This window comes from Panthera tigris, chromosome B3, assembly GCF_018350195.1.
Source record: "Panthera tigris isolate Pti1 chromosome B3, P.tigris_Pti1_mat1.1, whole genome shotgun sequence".
NCBI lineage: Eukaryota > Metazoa > Chordata > Mammalia > Carnivora > Felidae > Panthera > Panthera tigris.
In genome coordinates this window covers 51,328,563-51,350,817 of record NC_056665.1, presented here as the reverse complement: position 1 = coordinate 51,350,817, position 22,255 = coordinate 51,328,563, and the positions used below count along the sequence as shown (strand labels likewise).

General features: G+C 42.0%; 1 protein-coding gene across 1 annotated transcript; it reads right to left on the bottom strand.

Moving 5' to 3' along the window:
- Positions 1-461: 461 nt before the first annotated feature.
- On the bottom strand, positions 462-21,442 carry LOC122239496. Its single transcript, XM_042989214.1, has 6 exons — positions 21,251-21,442; positions 20,473-20,510; positions 13,784-14,013; positions 7,646-7,696; positions 3,218-3,310; positions 462-1,331 (listed from the first exon to the last, which is right to left on the bottom strand). Exons 1-6 carry the CDS (start codon positions 21,440-21,442, stop codon positions 1,276-1,278), a joined length of 660 nt encoding a protein of 219 aa, XP_042845148.1. The 3' UTR covers positions 462-1,275.
- Positions 21,443-22,255: the final 813 nt, after the last annotated feature.

The following is a 22,255-nucleotide window of genomic DNA, read 5'->3' as shown; positions in this document are numbered from 1 at the left end:
GACGCTCTTTTCTACAAAGGCTGGGACTACATGTTATGTGGGAAATCCCACTTATGAACTTTATTTCTTGGGCAAATGTTTGAAGGTGCTTTTTAATTCTGCAATATCAGAAACTGCTTTCCCTTATCAACCCTGAATGTACCCTTTGTTTTGGAGGCCAGTCAGAAGGGGCAGCAGCTATTACTCACTGGCTGTCCTTTGGACCTTGGCTCCACGAGATGGGGGGCTGCAAGGCTTCCTGAGTGGGCAGGGTTTGTGAGTTCACGATCTTGTGGATGGCTTATATCAGACCTTTAAAAAGGACAGAGTTGAGAGAAATCTAAGTTTAAGAAACTCTGGGGTATGATATATATGGAACTTAAATGTTATATATACTTACACACACGTGTATGTGTATGTACATATATATACACACACACACACATATATATACATATATATATATAATTTTCCGAATCTTTTCAGCTCATCTACCTTATTTTTTTTCTTGCTCCTTCCTAGTCCTTTACATACTTATTCACAGAGCAAGAGTGTTGAAGAATGGTCAAGGATAATGAGTCTACCATAGCATAAGTCTAGGTTCAAATCCCGGTGCAGCCACTTACTGGATGATTGTAGGCAAACTGCCTAAATTTCTACACGTTTGGTTTTGAATCTGCAAAATGAAAATACTAATACCACTACTACACATATCAGCTGATTTTTGTGATTGTTAATGGGGATAATGCTTATCAAGGGTTTAGTATAGTGCATAACCCACATACTACGTAGACATTAGCTCTTATACTATCATAATTATACTTTCTACATAGTTATAATTATTGTGTAGACATCCTTTTTCTGTATTCATGTAGTATGTGATCAACATGAAACATTTTATCTGAAATAATTAAAAATTTTTACAGAAAGAATTTCTTGGGAAATCCAGGATATTTTACTTCTTAGCACTGCGGCACAATTTCCTGCCCTGAGGTCACATTTTGAGTCCGCAGCAGCTCTTGATTATTTTGGGTCCACTCTCAGCAATTGGGCAGCAGCTCCTCCTCTCCTTTCTTTGGCAGCTGGGGCAGTGCTGGGTCAGGATGCACAGAAACCATCTGCAGCCAGTGGCTTCAGGGAGCAGTGCATGGTTGATCAGAGCCTTGACCTGGTTGGCTCCACCTGACTTTCTAGGAACTCCCACCTTTTCCCTCACCATTGTAGCTGGGTAGATAAGATTTTATGGTATGTGATAACAATGAGATCTTGCATTTAGAGTGTCTTTCTTTTTCTCTTTTATTCCAAGGTGTTCTCTTGAAAGGGCAAATATTCATCTTTAAGTAGTAGCATTCCTGTGAAGTTAAAAGGGATAGAGAGGCAAAGAGAAAATGAACTCCTAGATAATTCCATGATAGTTGGACCAGGGTGTGGCTGGACAAGTTGGGGATAAGAGGAAAGCTAACTGTCAAACTCTCCTGCCCCTCTATTCTCTCAGATCCTTTCTTCTAGAAGATGCTATCTGAACACTTACGAATGTAAGGCCTGGAATCTCTCTGCTACTTTAGCTCCAAGTGCCTAGGCAAAGTGGTCAAGATGGTAGAACTTGTCTCTCACAATCTTCTGGGTCCTGTGGGTGCCTCCTCACCTTGCCTCTACCCATCTACCAAACAGCCCAGGCATGGAATATTCCCTAGGCTATTTAGATTAAACCAAATCACAGGTTCTAGTGATGTAACATGTTCCCCTTTCTCGGAAGTTCATGTTTGTAAAGGGTTATCTGGAGAGAGGGGAATGTTTGCTACTCAGAATTAGGAGACTTGGACTACATTCCTGTTGACGAGCTGGTTGATTTGGGGCTAAATATCAACGTCTTTTGGCTTCACTTTCTCTTATTTCAAGCAAAAAAACTTAATTAGATGGTGTTAACATCTAGAACTTAGTTTCCTGTGAGTATCTGTATATGTGAAGCAAGTCATGGGGTTAGGGTATACTTTTTAGTTAATCAATTAATCAATCAGTTAATTACATTAGAAAAAATTTTATTCTAGTATAGTTAATATATGGTGTTATATTAGTTTCGGGCGTACATTAATAGTTATTCAGCAATTCTATACTCAGGCTTCATCACAGTAAGTGTACTCTTAATCCCCTTGGCCTATTTCACCCATCCCCTACCTGCCTCCCCTCTGGTAACAATCAGTTTTTTCTTTATAGTTAAGAGTCTGTTTTTCTGGTTGTCTCTTTCTTTGTTCATTTGTTTTGTTTCTTAAATTCTACCTATGAATGAAATCATATGGTATTTGTCTTTCTCTGACTATTTCACTTAGCATAATATACTCTAGATCCATCCATGTTGTTGCAAATGGCAAGATTTCATTCTTTTTTATGGCTAAGTAATATTCCGCTGTATATACATACCACATCTTCTTTATCATTCATTTGTTGATGGACATTCGGGCTGCTTTCATAGTTTGGCTATTGTAAATAATGCTGCAATAAACACAGGGGTGCATGTATGGCCTGCCTCCCCCACCCCCTGTGTTTTCATGTTCTTTGGGTAAATACCCAGTAGTGGAATTGCTGGATCATACAGTAGTTCTATTTTAAGTTTTTTGAAGAACCTCCATAGTGTTTTCTATAGTGACTATACCAGTTTGCATTTGGGATAGGGTATACTTTTGAGTAGAAGGCCTTTCTGGTACCTTCCAAATAAGTGACGGTCTATATATCCTGCTTCATGTTCCTCTCCTGAGAACCGCCAGAAATTTGGGGAGCTCAGAGTGCCCCTCTAAGGCATCAGTGGAGGACAACTAAATGGATTATTCTTGGAAAGGTATAAGGAACAACCAGAGGAATGAACCATATCCTGCCTCTGAACATGGCACTGTTCTGAGGCAAGGGAATAGCATGTGGATTATTATTTCATTCATATATATATATATATATATATATATATATATATATATATATATAAATTTCACACATTTCTGTCTGGCCATATTTTTGGGACCCCCCCCCCCCCCCAACTTGACAGTGGCCAAGCTGAATTCTCAGGACACAAAACAAGACAAACAAGAAGGCAATAGCTATTCCTGGGAGAGAAAGAATCAATAACCAATGTTTTTTCCTGCCAACCTGAATTTGGAAAGAAAGGTACAGCATGAAATTTTACCTTCCTCTTTCAACCAGGCACCACAGACAGAGATATGGGATAGTTGACTTTGTTAAGAATTCTTACCATGTACTGCCTTCTGCCAGTTTCCCAGGGTGCTGTCTGCAGGCTCCATAGTGAGCGCGGTGTCCCATTGGGTCTCATCTTGGTCACCAGAAACTACACAGGAGGAAAAATAATTCTTCCTCTATGCTTTATAGTGAGTACCTGGCTGAGATCTCTTTTTCTCTAGGGTACCTTGTAAATGGATCAGCTTAGTTAAGATGGTTAAAAGTTCCCCACTGTGGTCACTAAAATTCAAGATGACTTTTGGTAAGGTTAACCTACTTGCTCAACTGTAAAACAAAATTTTATTCATCTAAGGCCTCACACTGGGCCTAGTCCAGTTTAAGTCAGACCCACTCTGATCCTGGGCTCAGTCCAGTTTCTAAGTCAAAACCAGTACAATGCCAGACCCAGTCTGGGTTTTGAGGTGGAGCCAGTCTGACTCTGGCCAGTTTACAGACCCACTTTAGAAAAAGAAATGCTCAAACAAGTCTGAAAGCTCTAATGCTAAAAGCTGCAGAGCTAGGATCCGAAAGACACTTATCCACTACCTACAGAGACAGTGAGAAAGCAGTGAGCTCAAGAGGTTCAACAGGCGCCTATATGTCTGGTTGCTCATTGCCCTTGGGGGTTATCAGGAGTCTCTTTTGGTTCCCTCTTCTGACAAGAGAACTGCTAGAAGATAAACTGAGGCATATGAAAAATTTTAATACTGGGTGAAATAAGTCAGTCAGAGAAGGACAGATATCATCTTTTCACTCATATGTGGATCTTGAGAAACTTAACAGAAGTCCATGGGGGAAGGGAAGAGGAAAAAAATTAGTTACAAACAGAGAGGGAGGGAGACAAACCACAAGAGACTCTTAAAATCAGAGAACAAGTTGAGGGTGGATGGGGGGGGGGTGGGGGAGAGGGGAAATGGGTGATGGGCCCTAAGGAGGCACTTATTGGGATGAGCACTGGGCGTTGTCTGTAAGCCAGTTTGACAGTAAATTATATTTAAAAAAAAAAGAAAAATTTTAATAATTTGAGCAAAAATCAATTCAAATTGGGCAGCACCAAACCAGAAGTGGTTAGCAGAGCTCCCCATTTCAAATTTATTAAGCATGCATTGGACTAGATCTTCCAGGGAAAGTAGGTTCCAGTCTTTGCTTTCCACCAACTTTGAAGTTAAAACTTTGCCAATGGAAGTATAGATGCTCTTGAAAAAGATTTGCCTCTTTAGTGACATCTGTTTTCCTGTCTATCTGATAATTTTGGTCTTGTCTATACACTGCATCAATGGGGACAGGGTGAGCTTAGTCTTTTGACTTGACCTCTGGCTTCCTTTGTGCTGTTTTTTAACTTTTTCACAGGTTTGGTTTGCTGGATTTTTCTCCCTTTTTCCCCCTTCCTCTTTCCTTCTTTTCTTTCTTTTTTCCTCTATATCTTCTTTTATCTTCCTTTTCTCACTTCCTCTCTTCCTTCTAACACAATTTTATTCAATTACAATACATTTTATTATATTCCAATATAATTTTGTCTGTGTGAAAAAGGATAAATAAGCCACAGATAGTCATAGGCAAATAGTTAAAATACAAAGCAATATATGATATTGTAAATTTATATGCAAAGAGAATTGGTTGTATAATTAGATAAGAAAACCTAACTTTGACTAAGGTTTAGGGGAAAGGTTTCACAAAAGAGGTGAAATTTAGTATGTGTCTTAAAGGCTGTGTAGTGGAAGAGAGAGGTATCCATATGTGTGATGGAACCAGCAAGTCTGGAGAACAGCAGCAAGTTTGGAGTGACAGAGAGCATTAGGTATGTGAAGAACTGATTAAGGTAGGAAAGATAGGTCAAACCAGGTTCTGAAGAGGTATTCAAAACTTTATTCTTTCCAAAAGCTCCCAAAGACAGTGCAAAGTTCCCAAACAAGAAACACGCATGATGAGCTCTGAATTTTATTTAAAGCTCAAAATTATATTATCAAAAGAGATGATGATAATACTAATAGCTGGTGTTTACTGTGCATTTACTATACAGAGACACTATGTTAGCTACTTTATATCCATTATTGCATTCAATTCTTATGATCACATCACAGTGTGGGAGTGTTATGGACTGAACTGTGTCCCTCTCAAATTTATTTGTTGAAGTCCTAACTGCCAGTAACTCAGAATGTAATCCTATTCAGAGATAAGGTCTTTTATTTTTAAATTTTTTAATGTTTATTTATTTTTGAGAGAGACAGAGAGACAAAGCACGAGCAGGGGATGGACAGAAAGAGAGGAAGACACAGAATTCGAAGCCGACTCCAGGCTCTGAGCTGTCAGCACAGAGCCCGACACAGATCATGAACTCACAAATTGTGAGATCATGACCTGAGCAGAAGTTGGACACTTAACCAACTGAGCCACCTAGGCACCTCTGGAGATAAGGTCTTTAAAGAGGCGATTACATTAAAGTGAGGCCATCTGAGTGAGCTCTAAGCCAGTCTGACTAGTAACCTTACAAGAAAAGGAAATTTGGACATACAGAGAGATACCAGGGATGTGTGAGCACAGAGAAAAGATTGTGTGAGGACACAGGGAGAGGGCAGCCATCTGTAAGCAAAAGAGAGTCCCCAGAATGAAATCAACCTTGCCAATAGCTTGACCTTGGACTCAGTCACCAGAGCTGTGAGAAAATAAATACTGTTGTTTGAGCTATGTGGCCTGTGGTATTTTGTTATGGAAGCCCTAGAAAACCAATACAGGATGGGTGTTATCCCCATTTTGTAGCTGAGGTGACCAAGGCACAGACAGCTATTTCCTCATGATTGCACAGCGAACACATGGAAGAGATGGAAAGAGCCCTAAGTCACTATACATACCCCAAGGCTGCCTTGGAATCCCAGAGGGGCCCAGAGACTGTGAGGAGTATAAGGCATTAATCCACTTGTAGTTTTAAAGGTGATATAAAGGGGTGGTAGAAGGATAAGCTTGAGGGACCCATGCTTAATGCTAACTGTTGCCCAGACACAATTCATTTGGAAACATGATACCTAACTCCTCTGTTTTCCCTTTTATTAGTAATGTCACAAAACAATTCCATAGTTTCTCTCTAGATCAACGGTGAGAATCTGGAGGTATATTTTAAAACTCAGGAAATAGTCCATATTAAGATGATTAAGAAAGATCTACGAGGTTTCCTTCCTTGCTGTAAACTGTGTACTTTATGTTAAAATTGATTACTGTCATCATTCATATGGCAGATGTTGATGAGTGTCACCCTGAATCTTCAAGACATCAGATCATCCAGCTATCAGGCTGGTTTTGCAGAATGCACAATTTTGGTTTTCCAGTGTATAATTCAGTGTCAGAAGAGTTTATGTGCCGCTTAAGCCCCTGCAGCCTATAGATAGGAAATACATTCAAAATGCAATAATTATGTTTTTAGACTGCTGGGTCTGTGCTAATAAATCAGAGAGGAAAGTCTGGCAGGATTGGAGACTAGTGCTAAGGACAATAATGTCAAGATTCTAGCGAGGAGGATTGGAGGTCTGTACATAGTTGGGCGGGGGCTGATATTCAGCAACTGGATACACAGTCACTTGTGAATTCCATGTCTTCTTGTCCTTTTTCATGAAAGCAAGGGAATTTACAAAAGCCTTCCACTATTGGGGGAGCACTGGAGTGTAGCAAAGATTTATGAATGAATACTCTTTTTTAGTTCTTTCTCTGCCTCATCCTTCCTCATCCTTTAATTTCATTCCCATTTCTATTTGATAAACAAGTGGGAAGAAAAGACTATAATATTTGTAAAAAAAAAAAAATAAGCACATGTTAGGAGACCTGGGATTTAGTTCTGACTTTGCTAATTGGTATGTGACCTTGGGGGAGTCAATTTGCCTCTCTGAGCCTTCATTTCTGACTATATAAAATGAAGGGGATAGATTATGTAATTCTAATATTTGATGATTCCAACTTCTCTTTGTTCTATGAAAAAAAGTTGAAATAAAAAAGGCTGAAGGCTATCAACTAGCATGAACTGTTAGTGTCGGGGTCAATCCTCCTAGGAGAGTTGGTGATGTGCTCCTTTGTTTTGACTATCTTCTTTCTCCACTGTTTCTCCTTTTTCTTTGTTTTCTCTGGTTCACATTTTATTTATTTATTTAATATAATTTTTAATGTTTTATTTATTTTTTGAGAGAGAGAGTGACAGAGCGTGAGGGGCGGGGGGAGCAGAGTGAGAGCGTGAGAGAGAGAGAGAGAGAGAGAGAGAGAGAGAATCTAAAGCAAGCTCCAGGCTCCGAGCTATTAGTACAGAGCCTGACGTGGGCCTTGAACCCATGAACTGGGAGATCGTAACCTGAGCCGAAGTCAGATGCTTAACTGACTGAGCCACCTAGGCGCCCCTCTCTGGTTCCCATTTTATATAAATGTGGGTGCCCCCCAGGCCATGCTTCAGGCATTTCCCAATCCTAACCTTGTCTATCAAATCTTGACATTTCTGGGTCCTCTTCTCCTCCCTGAGCACCTTCAGGTAAAAGAAACAAAATAGATAAATATTTTCATAATTAGGATGTAAATGATTTATTTTCGCAGGCATCATTTTTTAGATGCCTACAGCCTCTTCAATCCACTATTGAGTCCCACTATGTGCAAAGCACTCTGTTATTGACAATAGGGATTTAGATAGATAAGATGGGGACCCTGCCCTCAGGATGCACACTTGAGGTAGGGACACACACTACTGACTGTGTGTGATGTAACCTGGTCTGTGAGGAGAAGAGGAAAGCCCATGTTGGGTCTTGCTAGTTGACAGGATGGATTTTGAAAAGCAGCAGTGGGTGGAGGGGTAGGCAGGTCAGTTACAGGAGACCTTTAGAATAAAGGCCCATGGCAGGCAGCAATTTCAAGTGTATTTAGTGAAAGGCAAGTGGTGTGTATGGGGGGCGGGGTATGATGATCTGAGTGGGAGGACAGAGTTGGAAGATGAGCTGAAGCAGAAGCAGAGTGACTGGGGCTTTGAATGCCATTCTGAAGAATCTGGGTTGCATTGTATAGGTGGTTAGGACCCATTGAAAGTGGTCTGGGTCATGGCATGAGCTGAAGCTCTGTTCTCCCTAGAATGTGTCATGTTTGGAGGAACTGGGTTGGGAAGTGTAGACCCAGCCATGGTCTATTTGCATAAGAGATACAGAGTCCTAGACACTAGGATGTACACAGGCACTACTTTTTGTGCAAGAGGTCATAAAGACACCACCCATAACCCTGTGTTATAGGGATAGGGGACATTGGTAGCCCACTAGTTTGGTTTGGAGCACCTAGGAAACGCCTCTGGGACTTTTGGGATGATTTAGGAAGAACTAGAAGAGTCTGCAGGTCCTATAGAGTGGGTGGGGGTAGGGTCAGAGAAATGCTTTTGTGTGAATGTCACTGTCTCACCGGGAAGCTGTGGTTAAGAGAAGAGGAAGGGCGTTTGGAAGGTAATGAATGAAGGAGAAAAGAAGGGCACTGATGACCATCACTTTGTGGAGCCACAGAGATGGAAGTGTGGCCCTTTGACACACCCCATTGTGGGGGTTGCTGTACTTGTTTGATCTCAGGACAAGGCCAATGCTAACCAGACTCTCCTTTCTATACCTCTAAACATTAGGGGTGTGGAGGCAAATACTGCCACTTTTCACCTGAGCAGCAACATGCTATGAGATATCACTGGTTTAGTAGCTTTTTAAGCATTTCTTTGACTCTTTTAAAACCTAGGGATTAGCCAAGGAGGTTCCTCATGTCACAGAGAGGACTAAGGAAGATTTGAAGGAAGAAAAGTTGGCCTCTCCACTCTCCTCCTGGGTCTGCTAGACAAACAGATCCTGATGCTCACTGACCCACATGTGCCCAGAAACCTGAAGAGTTAGCACAGGGAAAGTGGGAAGACTCAGAAGGAGTGCACTTGAAGTGCAGCTTCAAGTCTAGGGCTTATTTCAGTTCACAGAGAGTTGCCTTTCACATTTCAACGCCCCCTGATCTTGCATTCTCGAGGCAGCACTCTCTCAGATACGCTCAACACATCCACTTAAGTAACTCGATTACTCTCACAGGCGCTTTTACATAATGCACCTCCCATCAGGTAGGGCGCTCAATCATTCAGCACAGAACCCAGCGTCTCTCCTCTAATATCACTTTACACACAGCTAATGAACACGGGTTCCCAACAAGTGACTGCACCAGTCAATAAAGGACCGCGCAATCCTACCTGCCTGTGCTGCCTCCGCTGCCGCCTCTGGAACCAATTAGCCTGCTCTTTCCCAGGTGCTGCGGGAATACATTTCCCAAAGTGGTTCTCCTGCTCACCCTGGGGTTATCTTTCTCTCTCTCTTCATCTTCACAGAGGGCATGCAAAACAAGGGAGGCTGTGGCAGTTCCACTGACAGGCTAGACAAGTTAGCGCTGGGAGCTGGGGACACGATTTAAATTCACCATCCAACTCCATTGTCTTGATCCAGCAAAGGGGTCCAGGGTGATTTGGGTTATGGGGCATATATAAGGAACCCCCACCACTCCTGATGCTCTGAAAAGCAAGTAAGCTGCTGGGAGAACAGGCTGGTTTGTATCTTAGTCCCTCTCCTCTTCTGGTCTCAGGGTTTGAACTGTTACCTGCAGGTACAGATCCAGGAAGAAATGAAAGTGCACTTGCCCTCATTTGCACTTGTCCTTTCTCCTGCTCACCCCTGCCATAAAATCACAGTTAGATATGGTTCCTGTGTTGGAAGTCAGGATGCACTGACAATCATTGGTTGGGAGACTTCAGGCAGGAAAGTTCACCAACTTCTTAGTTTGTTCTCCTGTGGAGTTTCTGCTCTGCCTCTTTCATCAGGCTACTGAGAGGACCAAATGATGAAGCCCTTGTGAAAATACTTTGTAAAAGGAGAGCTCTGCACAGATACACAACACTGAGTGATAATGTGGGGAAATGGAAACAGCAATGGCTAGAATCCAGCAGATTAGAACTGAGTTATTTTCTGTTCAGTTTTGCTACTTATTAGCTCAGGGGCTTTGGACACATCACTTTACTTACACAGGACTCAGTTTTCTCATTGAGAAATTGGGGAAGATAAAACTTACTTCATAAAATTGTTTGAAAATTAAAAGAGGTAATGGGTGTGAAAACTGTATTGTTTTCAAATGTATCGTACAAATGGAAGGAATTGTTATTGCCTATGTCAATTTAATTGTGGCCTTAATCCAACTCTCCCTGTCCTTTGGGTATTTCATTTGCATTTTATTATTTTCTACCAGTTTTTATGCCACTTTTTGTTTATTTTGAAAAACACTTCTCCTCTCTTTTAGGGCTTCTTGATAAGACAATAAGCTTCTCATGCAAAGCCTACATGGGCCAGGTCTGCAGTGGGTTCTTCAGCCACAGCTATGCCATTGAAGGATTTGTATACAATCAGTGCTTAATAAGTGCTGCAGACCCACTGAAATCATTGAGTACTCAAGTCCATCTTCTGTTATCTCATTTCCAAGAGAGATGCTAGTGGTCTGACTCAAGAAAAGGAAAAAACAGTGAGCTAAGAGAGTTAGTCTTTGATGATTTCTTCTTTCCTTGATGTCCTTTTCCTTTGGTTCAATGAATGATTCTGGTTCCCTAAGCCAGTTGTGGAAGTCAGTCACTCATCACAAGTTCTGTCCCAGTAAGGCAGTAAAGTCTTTAATGATGGGGCTTTGTTGTAACTAATGGGATGAGTCCAGAAGAGATAATCTCTTGAATTACAGTTATAATCACTATTTCAGTCTAATACAGTATCTTAAACTGAAAGATGCAATTGGATAAAAAATACCTCTATTTTTTTCCAATTGTAAATCATACTTTTGAGACTTAAGGGTTAGAAAACCATTGCATTAGTATATAGTTTGGAGCAGGATAAATTTCCATGGGCACTAGCAATGGTGAATCTTGGGAATCTTGTGCCTGGTGCGAGATTGCAAACAGCAACTCTCTAATTCAATCTATTAATCACTTGTTGAATTCTTATGAGGTGCTAAGTACTGTGCTGAGTTTTGTGGGAGACACAAAGAAGGGGGAGATGTGATTCCCACACTCACACTAACACCAACCTGTACTGGGTCTGCATTACAGGGGAATAGGGCCTAGAGGTGTGTTCCTTAACAATTATTAATGAATGCTTTCTTTCAGAATGTGGGGTCCTAGAATCAAACCCCATGATTTCATGCCTCCATGCTTTACTTCCAGGAGTCCAAACCTGAGTCATGCTTCTCTCCCTATTTCCTCTGTAATAATATTGGCCATGATAATATTTGACAAATTTCTGACTTATCAAAGTGATCTCTGTGATGGCTGACAGCATCATTGATGGACTAGATGACAGCAGTAAAAAGAGATGGGGATGGTTAGTACCTGGAAGGGAGCAAATGTGTTAGGATCAAGGTAAGTTTCTTTTTGGTTGAAGGTAAATAGTCCTGATCATTTTAAGAAATTTCCCAAGGCTATGTGTATGTGTGTGTGTGTGTGTGTGTGTGTGTGTGTGTGTGTTTCTCTTTTGCCCTTCTCCATCTCTAACCCCTTTCATAAAGTCACTGGATAGAGACCTGTAAATGCCTTTGGAGTCACTATTATAAGCTATTAGATCAAGATTCCAGTGGTAAATATATTCAAGTCGAAAGGTGTTTCAATATGTTCCCACAAAGACATAACTTCTTTAATTATGAAAGCCCAAATTACTCAAATCTCTTGAGAGAATTAACAGGGGAAGGGATTGTAGTCCAAAGCCAAACCACACTCTGATTCCATATTACAGGTAAGTTTCCATTTGGATCCAATGGTATGTAGGTCTTCCTCCTTGTGATTAATACACAAACAAAATGGGTTCCTGTACTGTTGATGGTTCCTAGTGTGTGCGTGTGTGTGTGTGTGTGTGTGTGTGTAGAAAAAGATACACCACAAAGGGAGGGTGAGAATTGGTGACATAAACTACTGATGAATGCTAACACCATATCTGGTATTCACCATGGTGTCGTGCATCAGATGAGTGTGAGGGATAAATGTGTATAAAGCACAGTGTGATTTCCTGCACCCGTCCCCAGCATCTTCAGTGAGAAGGTAGGGGGTGCTGAGTGAAAGACTCAGGAGAGCAGCAGTGATCTAGGCCTTGGCAACCTTTCCCACTCCCACCCCCATTATTGCTCTACTGGAGACAGGAGAGAGGTTGTGGTTTCAACTTCTCAGCTTTAAGTCTGGATTAATATTTTTTTCTTTTTAAACATTTCAAAAATGTACATTTTCAAGTATACGCAAAAGTAGAGAGAATAGTTTAATAAACCCCCATGTACTCATTACCCAGCTTCAACAATTACCAACATTTACCAATCTCAATTCATCCATTACTACCTCCCACCATTTTTCTGTGGTATTTGAAAGCAAATCCCATGCATCATATTTTAAAAGTTGTTAATACTTCAATATGCATTCACACTGAAAAAGTTATATATGCCTGATACCATTATCACATTGAATACAAATTTCAGTAAATAATCCTATCTGCAACCTAGTTCATACTCAGTTTTGCTGTCTCCAAAATATATTTTTCCAATTGGTTTTTTTGAATCACAATTTAAACAAGTTCCAACCAGTGCATTTAGCTGATTCTTTTATATCTCTTTTAATCTATTCACTTTCCATGCCATTGATTTGTTGGAGAAATTGGTAGTTGTATCCCCAGTGAATAAAAATGGTCTTTGGTGGAAGAAAGACCACTGGATAAAACACCAGGAGACCGATGCTCAAGGCCCAGCTCTGCTAGTCACAGTTGACCTTTCTGGCTCTTAGTTTCCTCGCCTAAAAAAAATGAAGAGGTTTGATCAGGTGGTCTGTGAGAACCCTTTCTAAACAGCAGAGGAAACAGGACAGAAAGGGCTGCTATATTCTGTATATTCCAGACCCTCAAACTTTCAACCTCCCTAAAAGGTAGATATTGTTTCTTCATTTGAGAAAAAACTAACCAGTTGAATCCAGTCAGATTTGGAAGAAGGTGGACCTTCCTCACCAGCAGTGTCTTCCCTTGACACCTCTCTGAAACAATAGGGAGAAAACCTGGAGGCTTGGAGAAGCTAGGAGGGGCCCATTGAGTCATTTTCCTTATCTCGACCTTTCCTACCTCATAGAGTACAACGGTTTATTCCTCACCCTTGGTCAGGACACGTAATGTCTGAGTTCCTTCATTCTTCTATAATACTTTATGGCCTAACTGAGAAGATTCCAGGGCACCTAGATTGGGAAGGGACCTGAGCAATAACTACTCCAACTCCTTATGGGATGAACAGATCCGTCTACGACATTCCCCAAAGCACTTAGCCTCCCTGTGGAGGCAACTCATGGCCTCCTGAGTCGGCTCATTTCAATTCAGTCTAGCCACTAGTTAGGTCTTTCTTACTTCATATTTTCCCTTCTGAAACTTTCGCTGTTTGGGCTTTACTCTGGCGGGTTTTTTTGTTTGTTTTTGTTTTAAGAAACTGTTTATTTTCCATCGATCTCATTTCCATTTTCTGCTTAAGAGTCTGTGGAAGAACAGTTTAAGATCACTCACTCAGTGGTTGTTCCTACCGGTGCAGTGGCCTGTGAGGCGGGAGCTGCGGACCAGTCCCTCAGAAGCAGGCTGAGCGCTCCAGTCCTCAGGAAGGAACCTGCCCGTCCTCAGACCAGTCTGAGACTGAGGGTCGAGTAGCAGTAAATTCTGGAGGTGAAGCACTTCATTTTCCCTGAAATTCCACCTTGGCACAGTCTTCTCAGGAGGGGCTTGCTCTTTCTTCCTTTTCAATCTCTTCAGGATCTCCCTACAAAAGAGATCACGTGTGACTTTCCGCGGGAGTTCAGAGGGTGGTCCCACGCATGCGCAGAACTTCCCGCGGAGAACCACCACCTCAGACAAGCTGAAGGAGCGTCCTTGTTGTGGCCTAGGGTGGCACTGCCCGCGGGGGCACAGAAGAGAGTTTGTGTTACACGGCCGGCCGTGTAGGGGGGTTAACATTAGACGGGAGGCTGGTGGTCAGCCCTGAGATCAGTAACCAGTGGAAGTCTTGGCTTCCCAGAGGCTGCCTGGATCCAGTTAATGAGACTTCCGGGGCTGAACAGCGCAGACAACCGGAGTGGCTCCAGTGGCAGTAGCAAACTTCATTTCAGCGCAGCCCACAGGCCAGTATTTCTGGAGGATACAACAGTGACACCAGCCAGGTTTTCAGTGGCAAAAATGCCACAAGCTGTCAGCCGAGGCTTCTTTCAGCTTCTCTTCAGATTTATGCGGTAGTGCCATCATTTTTCCTTTTGCAAATGGATGGTCCATTGGGAAATCAAGGATGGTGCCACCTAAGTGGGTTCCTCTGCAAGGAATTAGAGGATATTCTCCTTTATTTGCATCAAGGGCTCTGGACATCGTGCAAGTTTCCTTTTAAGTTACCGCAGAAAACCAGAACAATGCCATGTGAACCCCCTCTGTGGGTAGTGCAGGAAAAGCCCGTTTTTATAAACATCTCTTAGTTTTCACCTGGCAACTCTCCAACTGATTGAAGACTTAGACTGTACTTATTCCTATCTTCTCCGGCCAAGGCGCTTCAACCACGCACTGTAATGTCGACTCCACAGCGCCCCAGCTACTTTCCTGTGGACGCGTTCCACTGGCCAATACCCCTCACGAAGTGCCGCTTCTGCAGATGGACGCGATATTACAGGTGGGTGACCAGTGTGGAGTGGGGACTCTCACTGTCTTTGCTCTGTACATTACGTCCAGCTATATGGCCTGATATCCCTTACAGGATCTTTCTGAAACTTTTACAAAGATGCCTATAGAAGGGAGATGTTTTCAGAAAGCAGAAATCAAATACACAGGATCCTTCCACTGGAGAAATGTTAACAGGGAAAAAAAAAAACCCGTAAGAATACTATCATTGTGAATTTTTATCTCCAAGGACTTTTAGATTGGAGATTGAATTGAGGGTGTTCTTTTTTTTTTTTTTTTTTTAAGAAATGTTTATTTATTTTGAGAGAGAGCGAGAGAGAGAGCGAGCACGCATAAGCAGGGGAGGGGCAGAGAGAGAGGGAGACAGAATCCTAAGCAGGCTCCACATTGACAGCAGAGAGCCTGATGTGGGGCTCCATCTCACAAACAGTGAGATCATGACCTGAGCCAAAATCAAGAGTCGGAGGCTTAACTGACTGAGCTACCCAAGCGCTCCGAGGATGTTCTTTTAAAATATTTTAGTTATCAGGGCACCTGGGTGGCTCATTCAGTTGAGCTTCCAAATTCAGCTCTGGACATGATCTCGTTTCATGAGTTTGAGCCCCATATCGGGCTTGTTGCTGTCAGCCTGTCAGCACAAAGTCCACTTAGGATCCTCTTTCTCCCTCTCTCTGCACCCCTTCCCACGTGTGTGCTCCCCAAAATAAAATTAAAATTTTTTTAATGTTTTAGTTATCTCAGACATTCCTTGTTTGTACGGACTTCCTTGGACTAACCTATGTATTTTCCTCTTAGAAATTTACCTTTTTCACCATAGATTGTCTGAGTTATGCTATTGTGATAGTTTCTGATTGGTCAGCTCCCTGGCACTGGGTGAAATTGTCCTGGAATATGCAGCTTTCTTTTATAAAAGAGAAGCATGTGGGTGGAAGTTGCAATATTGGAAGAGCTCAGAACCAGAGTGTGGCTTCTGGGAGTGGCTTCAGGCAATAAATGAGACTCAAATGAGATAATGGGTGTAAAAGCTACAGACAAGTATAAAATTCCATGAAAATGTAAGGAGCAGAGTACTGTGAGCAGGCTCTTGGCCAGTGTGGTAGTGCAGGTGCTAGGAAACATTGCAATCTGTTCTAGTTCTTATAAGATAGAGCTCCTACAGTGCTTTTTCTTTTCCTTACTCTCATTTTTCTTTTTTAAAAATGTTTATTTTTGAGAGAGAGAGAGAGTACATATACGAGCAAGCAGGGAAGGGGCAGAGAGGGAGACAGAAGATTCAAAATGGGCTCCACACTGATAGCAGAGAGCCCAATGCAGGGCTTGAACTTACGAACCGAACCGTGAGATCATGACCAGAGCTGAAGTTGGATGCTCAGCTGCTCAACTGTCTGAGGCACCCAGGCACCTGGCCTACTCTAATTCTAATTGCTACCTTGGACAAGTTGCTTAAACTTTGAGTCTTGCTTTTCTTGTTGCTACAGAGATTATTTTTACTATTAATGACTATAAGTTCCTCTCCATGTTTCTTCCAACCGTCCCCCTGACCCTGACCCTGCTGCCCTAGTCCCACAGACAGTTCTGGAAGGGTATATCCTAGGAGCTGGTAATCCTCATCACCTTCCTGTGGCCTCCATGTTGTGTGGTAGTGCTGTTCTGGGAAGAGTGGAGGAGGAGCTATCTGTTATTAGCCTTTGACCAAATTCCCTTCAGTCAATGTCAGTCTTCCCTTAAGCAGTGTGGACTTTCAAGGGCTTCCCTGGCCTGTACTCCATACCTTCTTACCCTGCCAGCAGTGGCATGGAGTGGGGAGGGAGGTAGGATACAGGCAGTATTTCTCTTTTTTCTGGAGAAAGGGCAACCGAGGAAGGTTGAAGTGTCCTTGGGTACACTGCCAAAGCCTGCCTCTCCCACAAGGGTGGGGCCAGGAGAACAGGAAGATTACTGGATTTGATGGGTGACACTCAGAGGTCAGAGCAGCTCATGAAGTCCTCCTTCCTGAGCAAATGTGGTGGTTTGACTGGGACCAGTGTAAGGAGAGTACTTCCATCATGCCAGTGCATTCAGTAGCTTCTAAGTCAGCCAGACCATCAACACAAATCATCCTTGCTCCAGACATTTGTTTTTTTACCCAACAAAACCATCAAACTCTTACCTGAAATTGTGCAAGGGAAGTTTAAGGCATGCTCTGTGAAATAAATTCCTTTTCTCCCTGTTTCCTCTCCCTGCCCCTCTGCAGTCCCTATTGTTCAGCAAGGGATTACTGTGCAAACCAGGCAACCTCTCTTTCACTCAACAAAGAAATTTAGCAATCTCTGAGGCTGTGTCACCTTGCCAGCGAAACACTGAATGGCAATAGCGCTGAGAGTCAACACTAATAGCCGACACCAAATTAAACTGCCAGACTCAGTGTGATGTAGCTCTGTCACCTCTTGACACTTCTGATGTGAGTACAGGGGCTTCTGCAGGAAATTCATCAGCTGTAGTTCATGACGCATCATCTTTACATATCTGTCCATCTACATTTGTCAGCAACAGGCAAGCTTTAAATGACTTCAGTGATTGGTATATAGATTGCACTACCTCTAGACATAGTAAACAAGGTTTTAACTCTTGGGGCTCCTTCACCTCTGCTTTCCTTGCTGACAAGGCCTGGTTATGGTATTGCCATTCTCCTTGTGGTTTGGGTGATGATTGACAAAGTCTGATTAAGAAGTTCTTCTTGCCTTTTTCCTACTAAATTTGTCCAATATTTCCAAGTTAGCTATTCTGTGGATGCACCTTCTCTCTGATGTGTATTTCTAGAATGTCATCTAAAAACATATATTTGCTCATTAATGGCTCGATTCACCATTGCTTTGATGGGCAAAATTAGAAGTTTAGTACAAACTCATTCATTAATCAAACTTGTTTGCTTCTCTTTGGACAATGTCTGACTTTCCCATGCCTTCCAGGTAGATTATTTTAGTATACCAGTAGCTGCTAATGTGCCAAGATTGGGGCTTATTGATTTAAAAAATATTTTCAGACCCTTAAAATGCTGACTGGTCATTACCACCTTACATATTTATTTTGCACATTTGTCAACACCCTCAAGCTCCTACACATCCTGAGGAATAAGTTAAGTAGCTTTCTAGGGGGTGCAGATGTGTTTTTTTTTCTCCTTAAATGTTTTCCTATTGTGATTCCAGAAAGAATAGTCTCAAATATATAAATAGTGATGAGGACATGTAAGTCTCCAGCTTTCCGTATCTCATTACAAGCTCTATTAATTTTTTTTTGGTGTTCATTTCAATAATAGCACTTTTCATATACATTTCTGTAGAATGAAGACTCTACTTGTTTACATGTGTATATTTATTTTTGTTTTTGTTTTTAAGGAAAATGACGTTCTCTCTTTTTTTTTTTAAAGTTTATTTATTTTTGACAGAGACAGAGTGCAAGCATGAGCTGGGGAGGGGCAGAGAGAGAGAGAGAGAGACATAGAATCCAAAGCAGGCTCCAAACTCCAAGCTGTCAGCACAGAGCCTGATGCGGGGCTCTAACTCATCAACTGTGAGATCGTGACCTGGGCTAAAGTCAGACGCTTAACTGACTGAGCCCCCCAGGCGCCCCAGGAAAATGACGTTTTCTATGGGAAGGATGATGCTTTCTTGTTTTCAGTTCTTTGAGAGTAGAGCACTTGGCATTGTGGCCTTAGTGACTGGGAAATGCTGTTTCATGCTGGCTTATGCGGGCCATTCTCAGGCCTTGAGTAGGTAGTGCTGCCTCTGAGGTTGTAAGATTGTCTGGTAATTGTTCTTCCTTGTAGTGCCCAGTCACTCACTGGCATTTTGGGCTACTGATGAAGTTCATAGTGTGCTTAAAGGCACCTCTGCAAAGACATCTCTGGTGGCTGTGGATAGTTTTGAGGCCTTGAGGAATGTAGGGGTGTGAATATAGCAGGGATAGGCCCAAAGCACTAACAGGAGCTGGTACACTATCCCCAAGTAGATTTTCTAAGGCAGATGAAATGCCTGTTTAAATTTCTTGAAATATCTGAATTTAATTCTAACATTATCTGGGGATGGGTGGGTAGTGGTGGTGATGATGAATAGGGGTGAAATAAGATTTTCCCGGAGTTGATAGTGTTGCAGCTAGGTGTTTGATACATGGGGTTCATTAAACTACTTTCTCTGCTTTTGTATATGTTCGAAAACCTCCATAATACAACGTTTAAAAATGTTATTAAATTTCTCAAAATGTTGGATTTTGGCTTTGTGAATTGAAATGATACTCGATTTGACTATTGTTAATGATCCTGCATTGTTTAATAGATAAATTCACATCAAGCACTTTTAATATTTATTTCACATCGATCTCTAAAGTATTTATGTGGGCTCTGTTTTCTTAGTACCTTTTGGACTTCTCTTGTTTAAAAAGCCACTGGTTTTGGTGTCAGACTTAAGCTAGGTCAGCTCCATACTGCCTAAGGGAAGCCTGACATTTGATATGCTTACCTAGGGTATTGTCTGGAACTTCAAGAAAATAAGGCTTCCCCCTCCTCACCCTTCACCCTAGAACTCTCCTGAGAATTGTGGCTGTGGAGAAGAGGCTCGCTGAGAAAGGAGGCAGTGCTCACAAGATTGCATCCATATGAATCGTGTTTTTACACATATATCATCTCATTTGAGTTTTATTCCTGCTCTTCAAAATGCTCTCTTGATTCAGAATGCAAGACACCCATTACTTTTAATAAGGCTGGTCTATACATTAAGGCAGATCATGTCATGTAAAGGTTTATGGCATAACCATAAGATTAAATATCTAACACAGTTCACATTCCATATGGGTTTCATGAATTAACAAATATTAAGGAGAGCATACTTAGGATGAACTCACAGAACAAAATCTTCTGATTGACTAATACACAAGACTACAGTCTAATACATCCAGGAGCAGGAACAAATTCCTGTTTACTCAGAACCATTGTGGTGAGGTCAAGACCCAGTATATGGAGCCAGCCTGAGAGGAAACAGTGAGCAAAGTGGAAGAAAATGCTATAAAATGTATAGCTCATATCTTAGAAACGTTTGGAAAGAGTTGCTTTGAGAGGACATTTTTGTAAAATGATAGACATCTCAGCAATGAGACAGCTGTGGGAATCAAATCCCATTTATATGAGACTGCTCTGCTTAAATATACATTTGAAATGCATATGAAGCATGGAGGTGGTTAGAATAAGTCATGGGGTAAAAACAAATTGAGACTGGCCACTCAAGGCTATGTTTCAGAGGCTGTGACTTGAAGTGGCTGTGACAAACACTTAGCTCACTCAACTGGGGATTATAATGGGAGTGCTGACAACCCTCACTAATTAGGACGCTCCGGCAGCCCTGTAATAGCTGCAGGGAGCTGCTGTCAGTAAACGGTGTTATATTCGGGGGTCATTGCATCCGGTGTCTCTCTGCACCACAGAGACTTTGCTTGCCTTGCTCCTAGCAGTCATCTTGCTTCCAGCTCTTTCTCTAACGCCCCAAGTATTTCAGTGCCCTTCTCCCAGAGACACAGAAGATTCTGAGCTTACCCGCAGTCTCCTCCACAGCGGAGGGTGAAAGATGACACCTGCAAACACACAAACTAATTATAACCCTATTTAGTTCCTGTGGGTGAATCTCTCTGTCTATCCCCTTTGCCCTTTCCCACATTTAATTCCTATTTGTTGAGGAGGGAAGGATTATTTCTGGAAACCAGCCTTTCCCCTCCAGCTCTCCCCAGCCACCAAAACAGGCGAGTCATCCTGTGGTAATTAACAATCTCATCTTGAGGAGTACATTTTATGGTACTCTTGGTCAGGCAAATTCTAAATTAGCTCAGTTAAAACAGGTCATAAGACACAATGCTGCCATCCCTATTAACTCCTGGATATCGGCCAATGCACCGCACTATTTCGGGAGCTGGGCTTTTGGCAAAAGGAATCATTATCCAGAGATTATGTGCAGGAGGAGAGGTGTGGAGAACACACAGTCCTGGTGGCCTTCTCCCCTTCTGACTTCACTCTCAAGTTCTGGCGTGATAAATGAAAGGTTAGAAAGGATTGATTGTGGAGAGGACAGGATATGGGGATGCTGAGGGAGTGCTCAGAGACCATTCACTGAAGTCACTGTCCCTGTCATCACCTAGGAATGCTGGGTAAAGTATGCCAGATTTACAGATGGCTTCCCATTGGTCCAGAAGAGGATGAAAGGGCTTTACCAGATACCACCAAGAGTGGTTTGACCTCCCCAGGCAATGCATGTAGAACAGAATTGAGTGGAGAGAGGCTGGGGGCTCCAGGTCCTTCTCAGCCAGAACAACTGGATTACCTTCAGCAAGTCATATTCTCCTTTCTTGTCCTGTTTCTTAAAGAGGTTGGGTAATATGACCCCTAAGGCCCTTCCTGTCTCAAACATCTTATGACTTGCAGAATTCTCTGCAAACTTGTGGGGTCCTCCTGTGATGTTCCCTTCAGTCTCTGAAGATACTTGTGGGCTCTGTGGTCTCAGGTTTGATGTCATCTTTACGATAGTATTTAAGGCATGGTTGTCTCTGGTTCTGAAAATACATCTTTCTAAGATTTTTTACTGGCCACTTTTGATGTTCTGGGCTTGGAGGTAACAAGGCATTGAGCACAAAATAATCTGCTGTGTTATGAATGCAAAGAGAGGAACACTTTATTTTCAGATTTTTACCTAAATTCTAGTTAGTTAATATACAGTGCAATTTTGGTTTCAGGAGTAGAATTCACTGATACATCACTTACATACAACACCCACTGCTCATCATAACAAGTGCCCTCCTTAATACCCATCACCGTCTAGCCCATCCCCCAGCCCCTTCACTCTATCAACCCTCAGTTTGTTCTCTATCTTGAAGAGTCTTTTATGGTTTGTTTCCCTCCCCTCTACCCTGTCCCATATATTCATCTGTTTGGTTTCTTAAATTCCACATACGAGTGGAATCCTATGGTGTTTGTCTGTCTTTAACTTATTTCGCTTAGCATAATACACTGTAACTTCATGCACATCGTTGCAAATGGCAAGATTTCTTTCTTTTGATGCCGAGTAATATTCCATTGTATATACATACATATATACACCACATCTTCTTTATCCATCATTTGACATTTTGGGCTCTCTCCATAGTTTGGCTATTGATAATGCTGCTATAAACATTGGGGTGCATGTACCCCTTTGAATCTGTATTTTGTATCCTTTGGGTAATTACCTAGCACAGTTGCTGGATGATAGGGTAGTTCTTTTTTTTAACTTTTTGACCTCCATACTGTTTTACAGAGTGGCTGCACCAGTTTGCATTCCCACCAGTAGTGC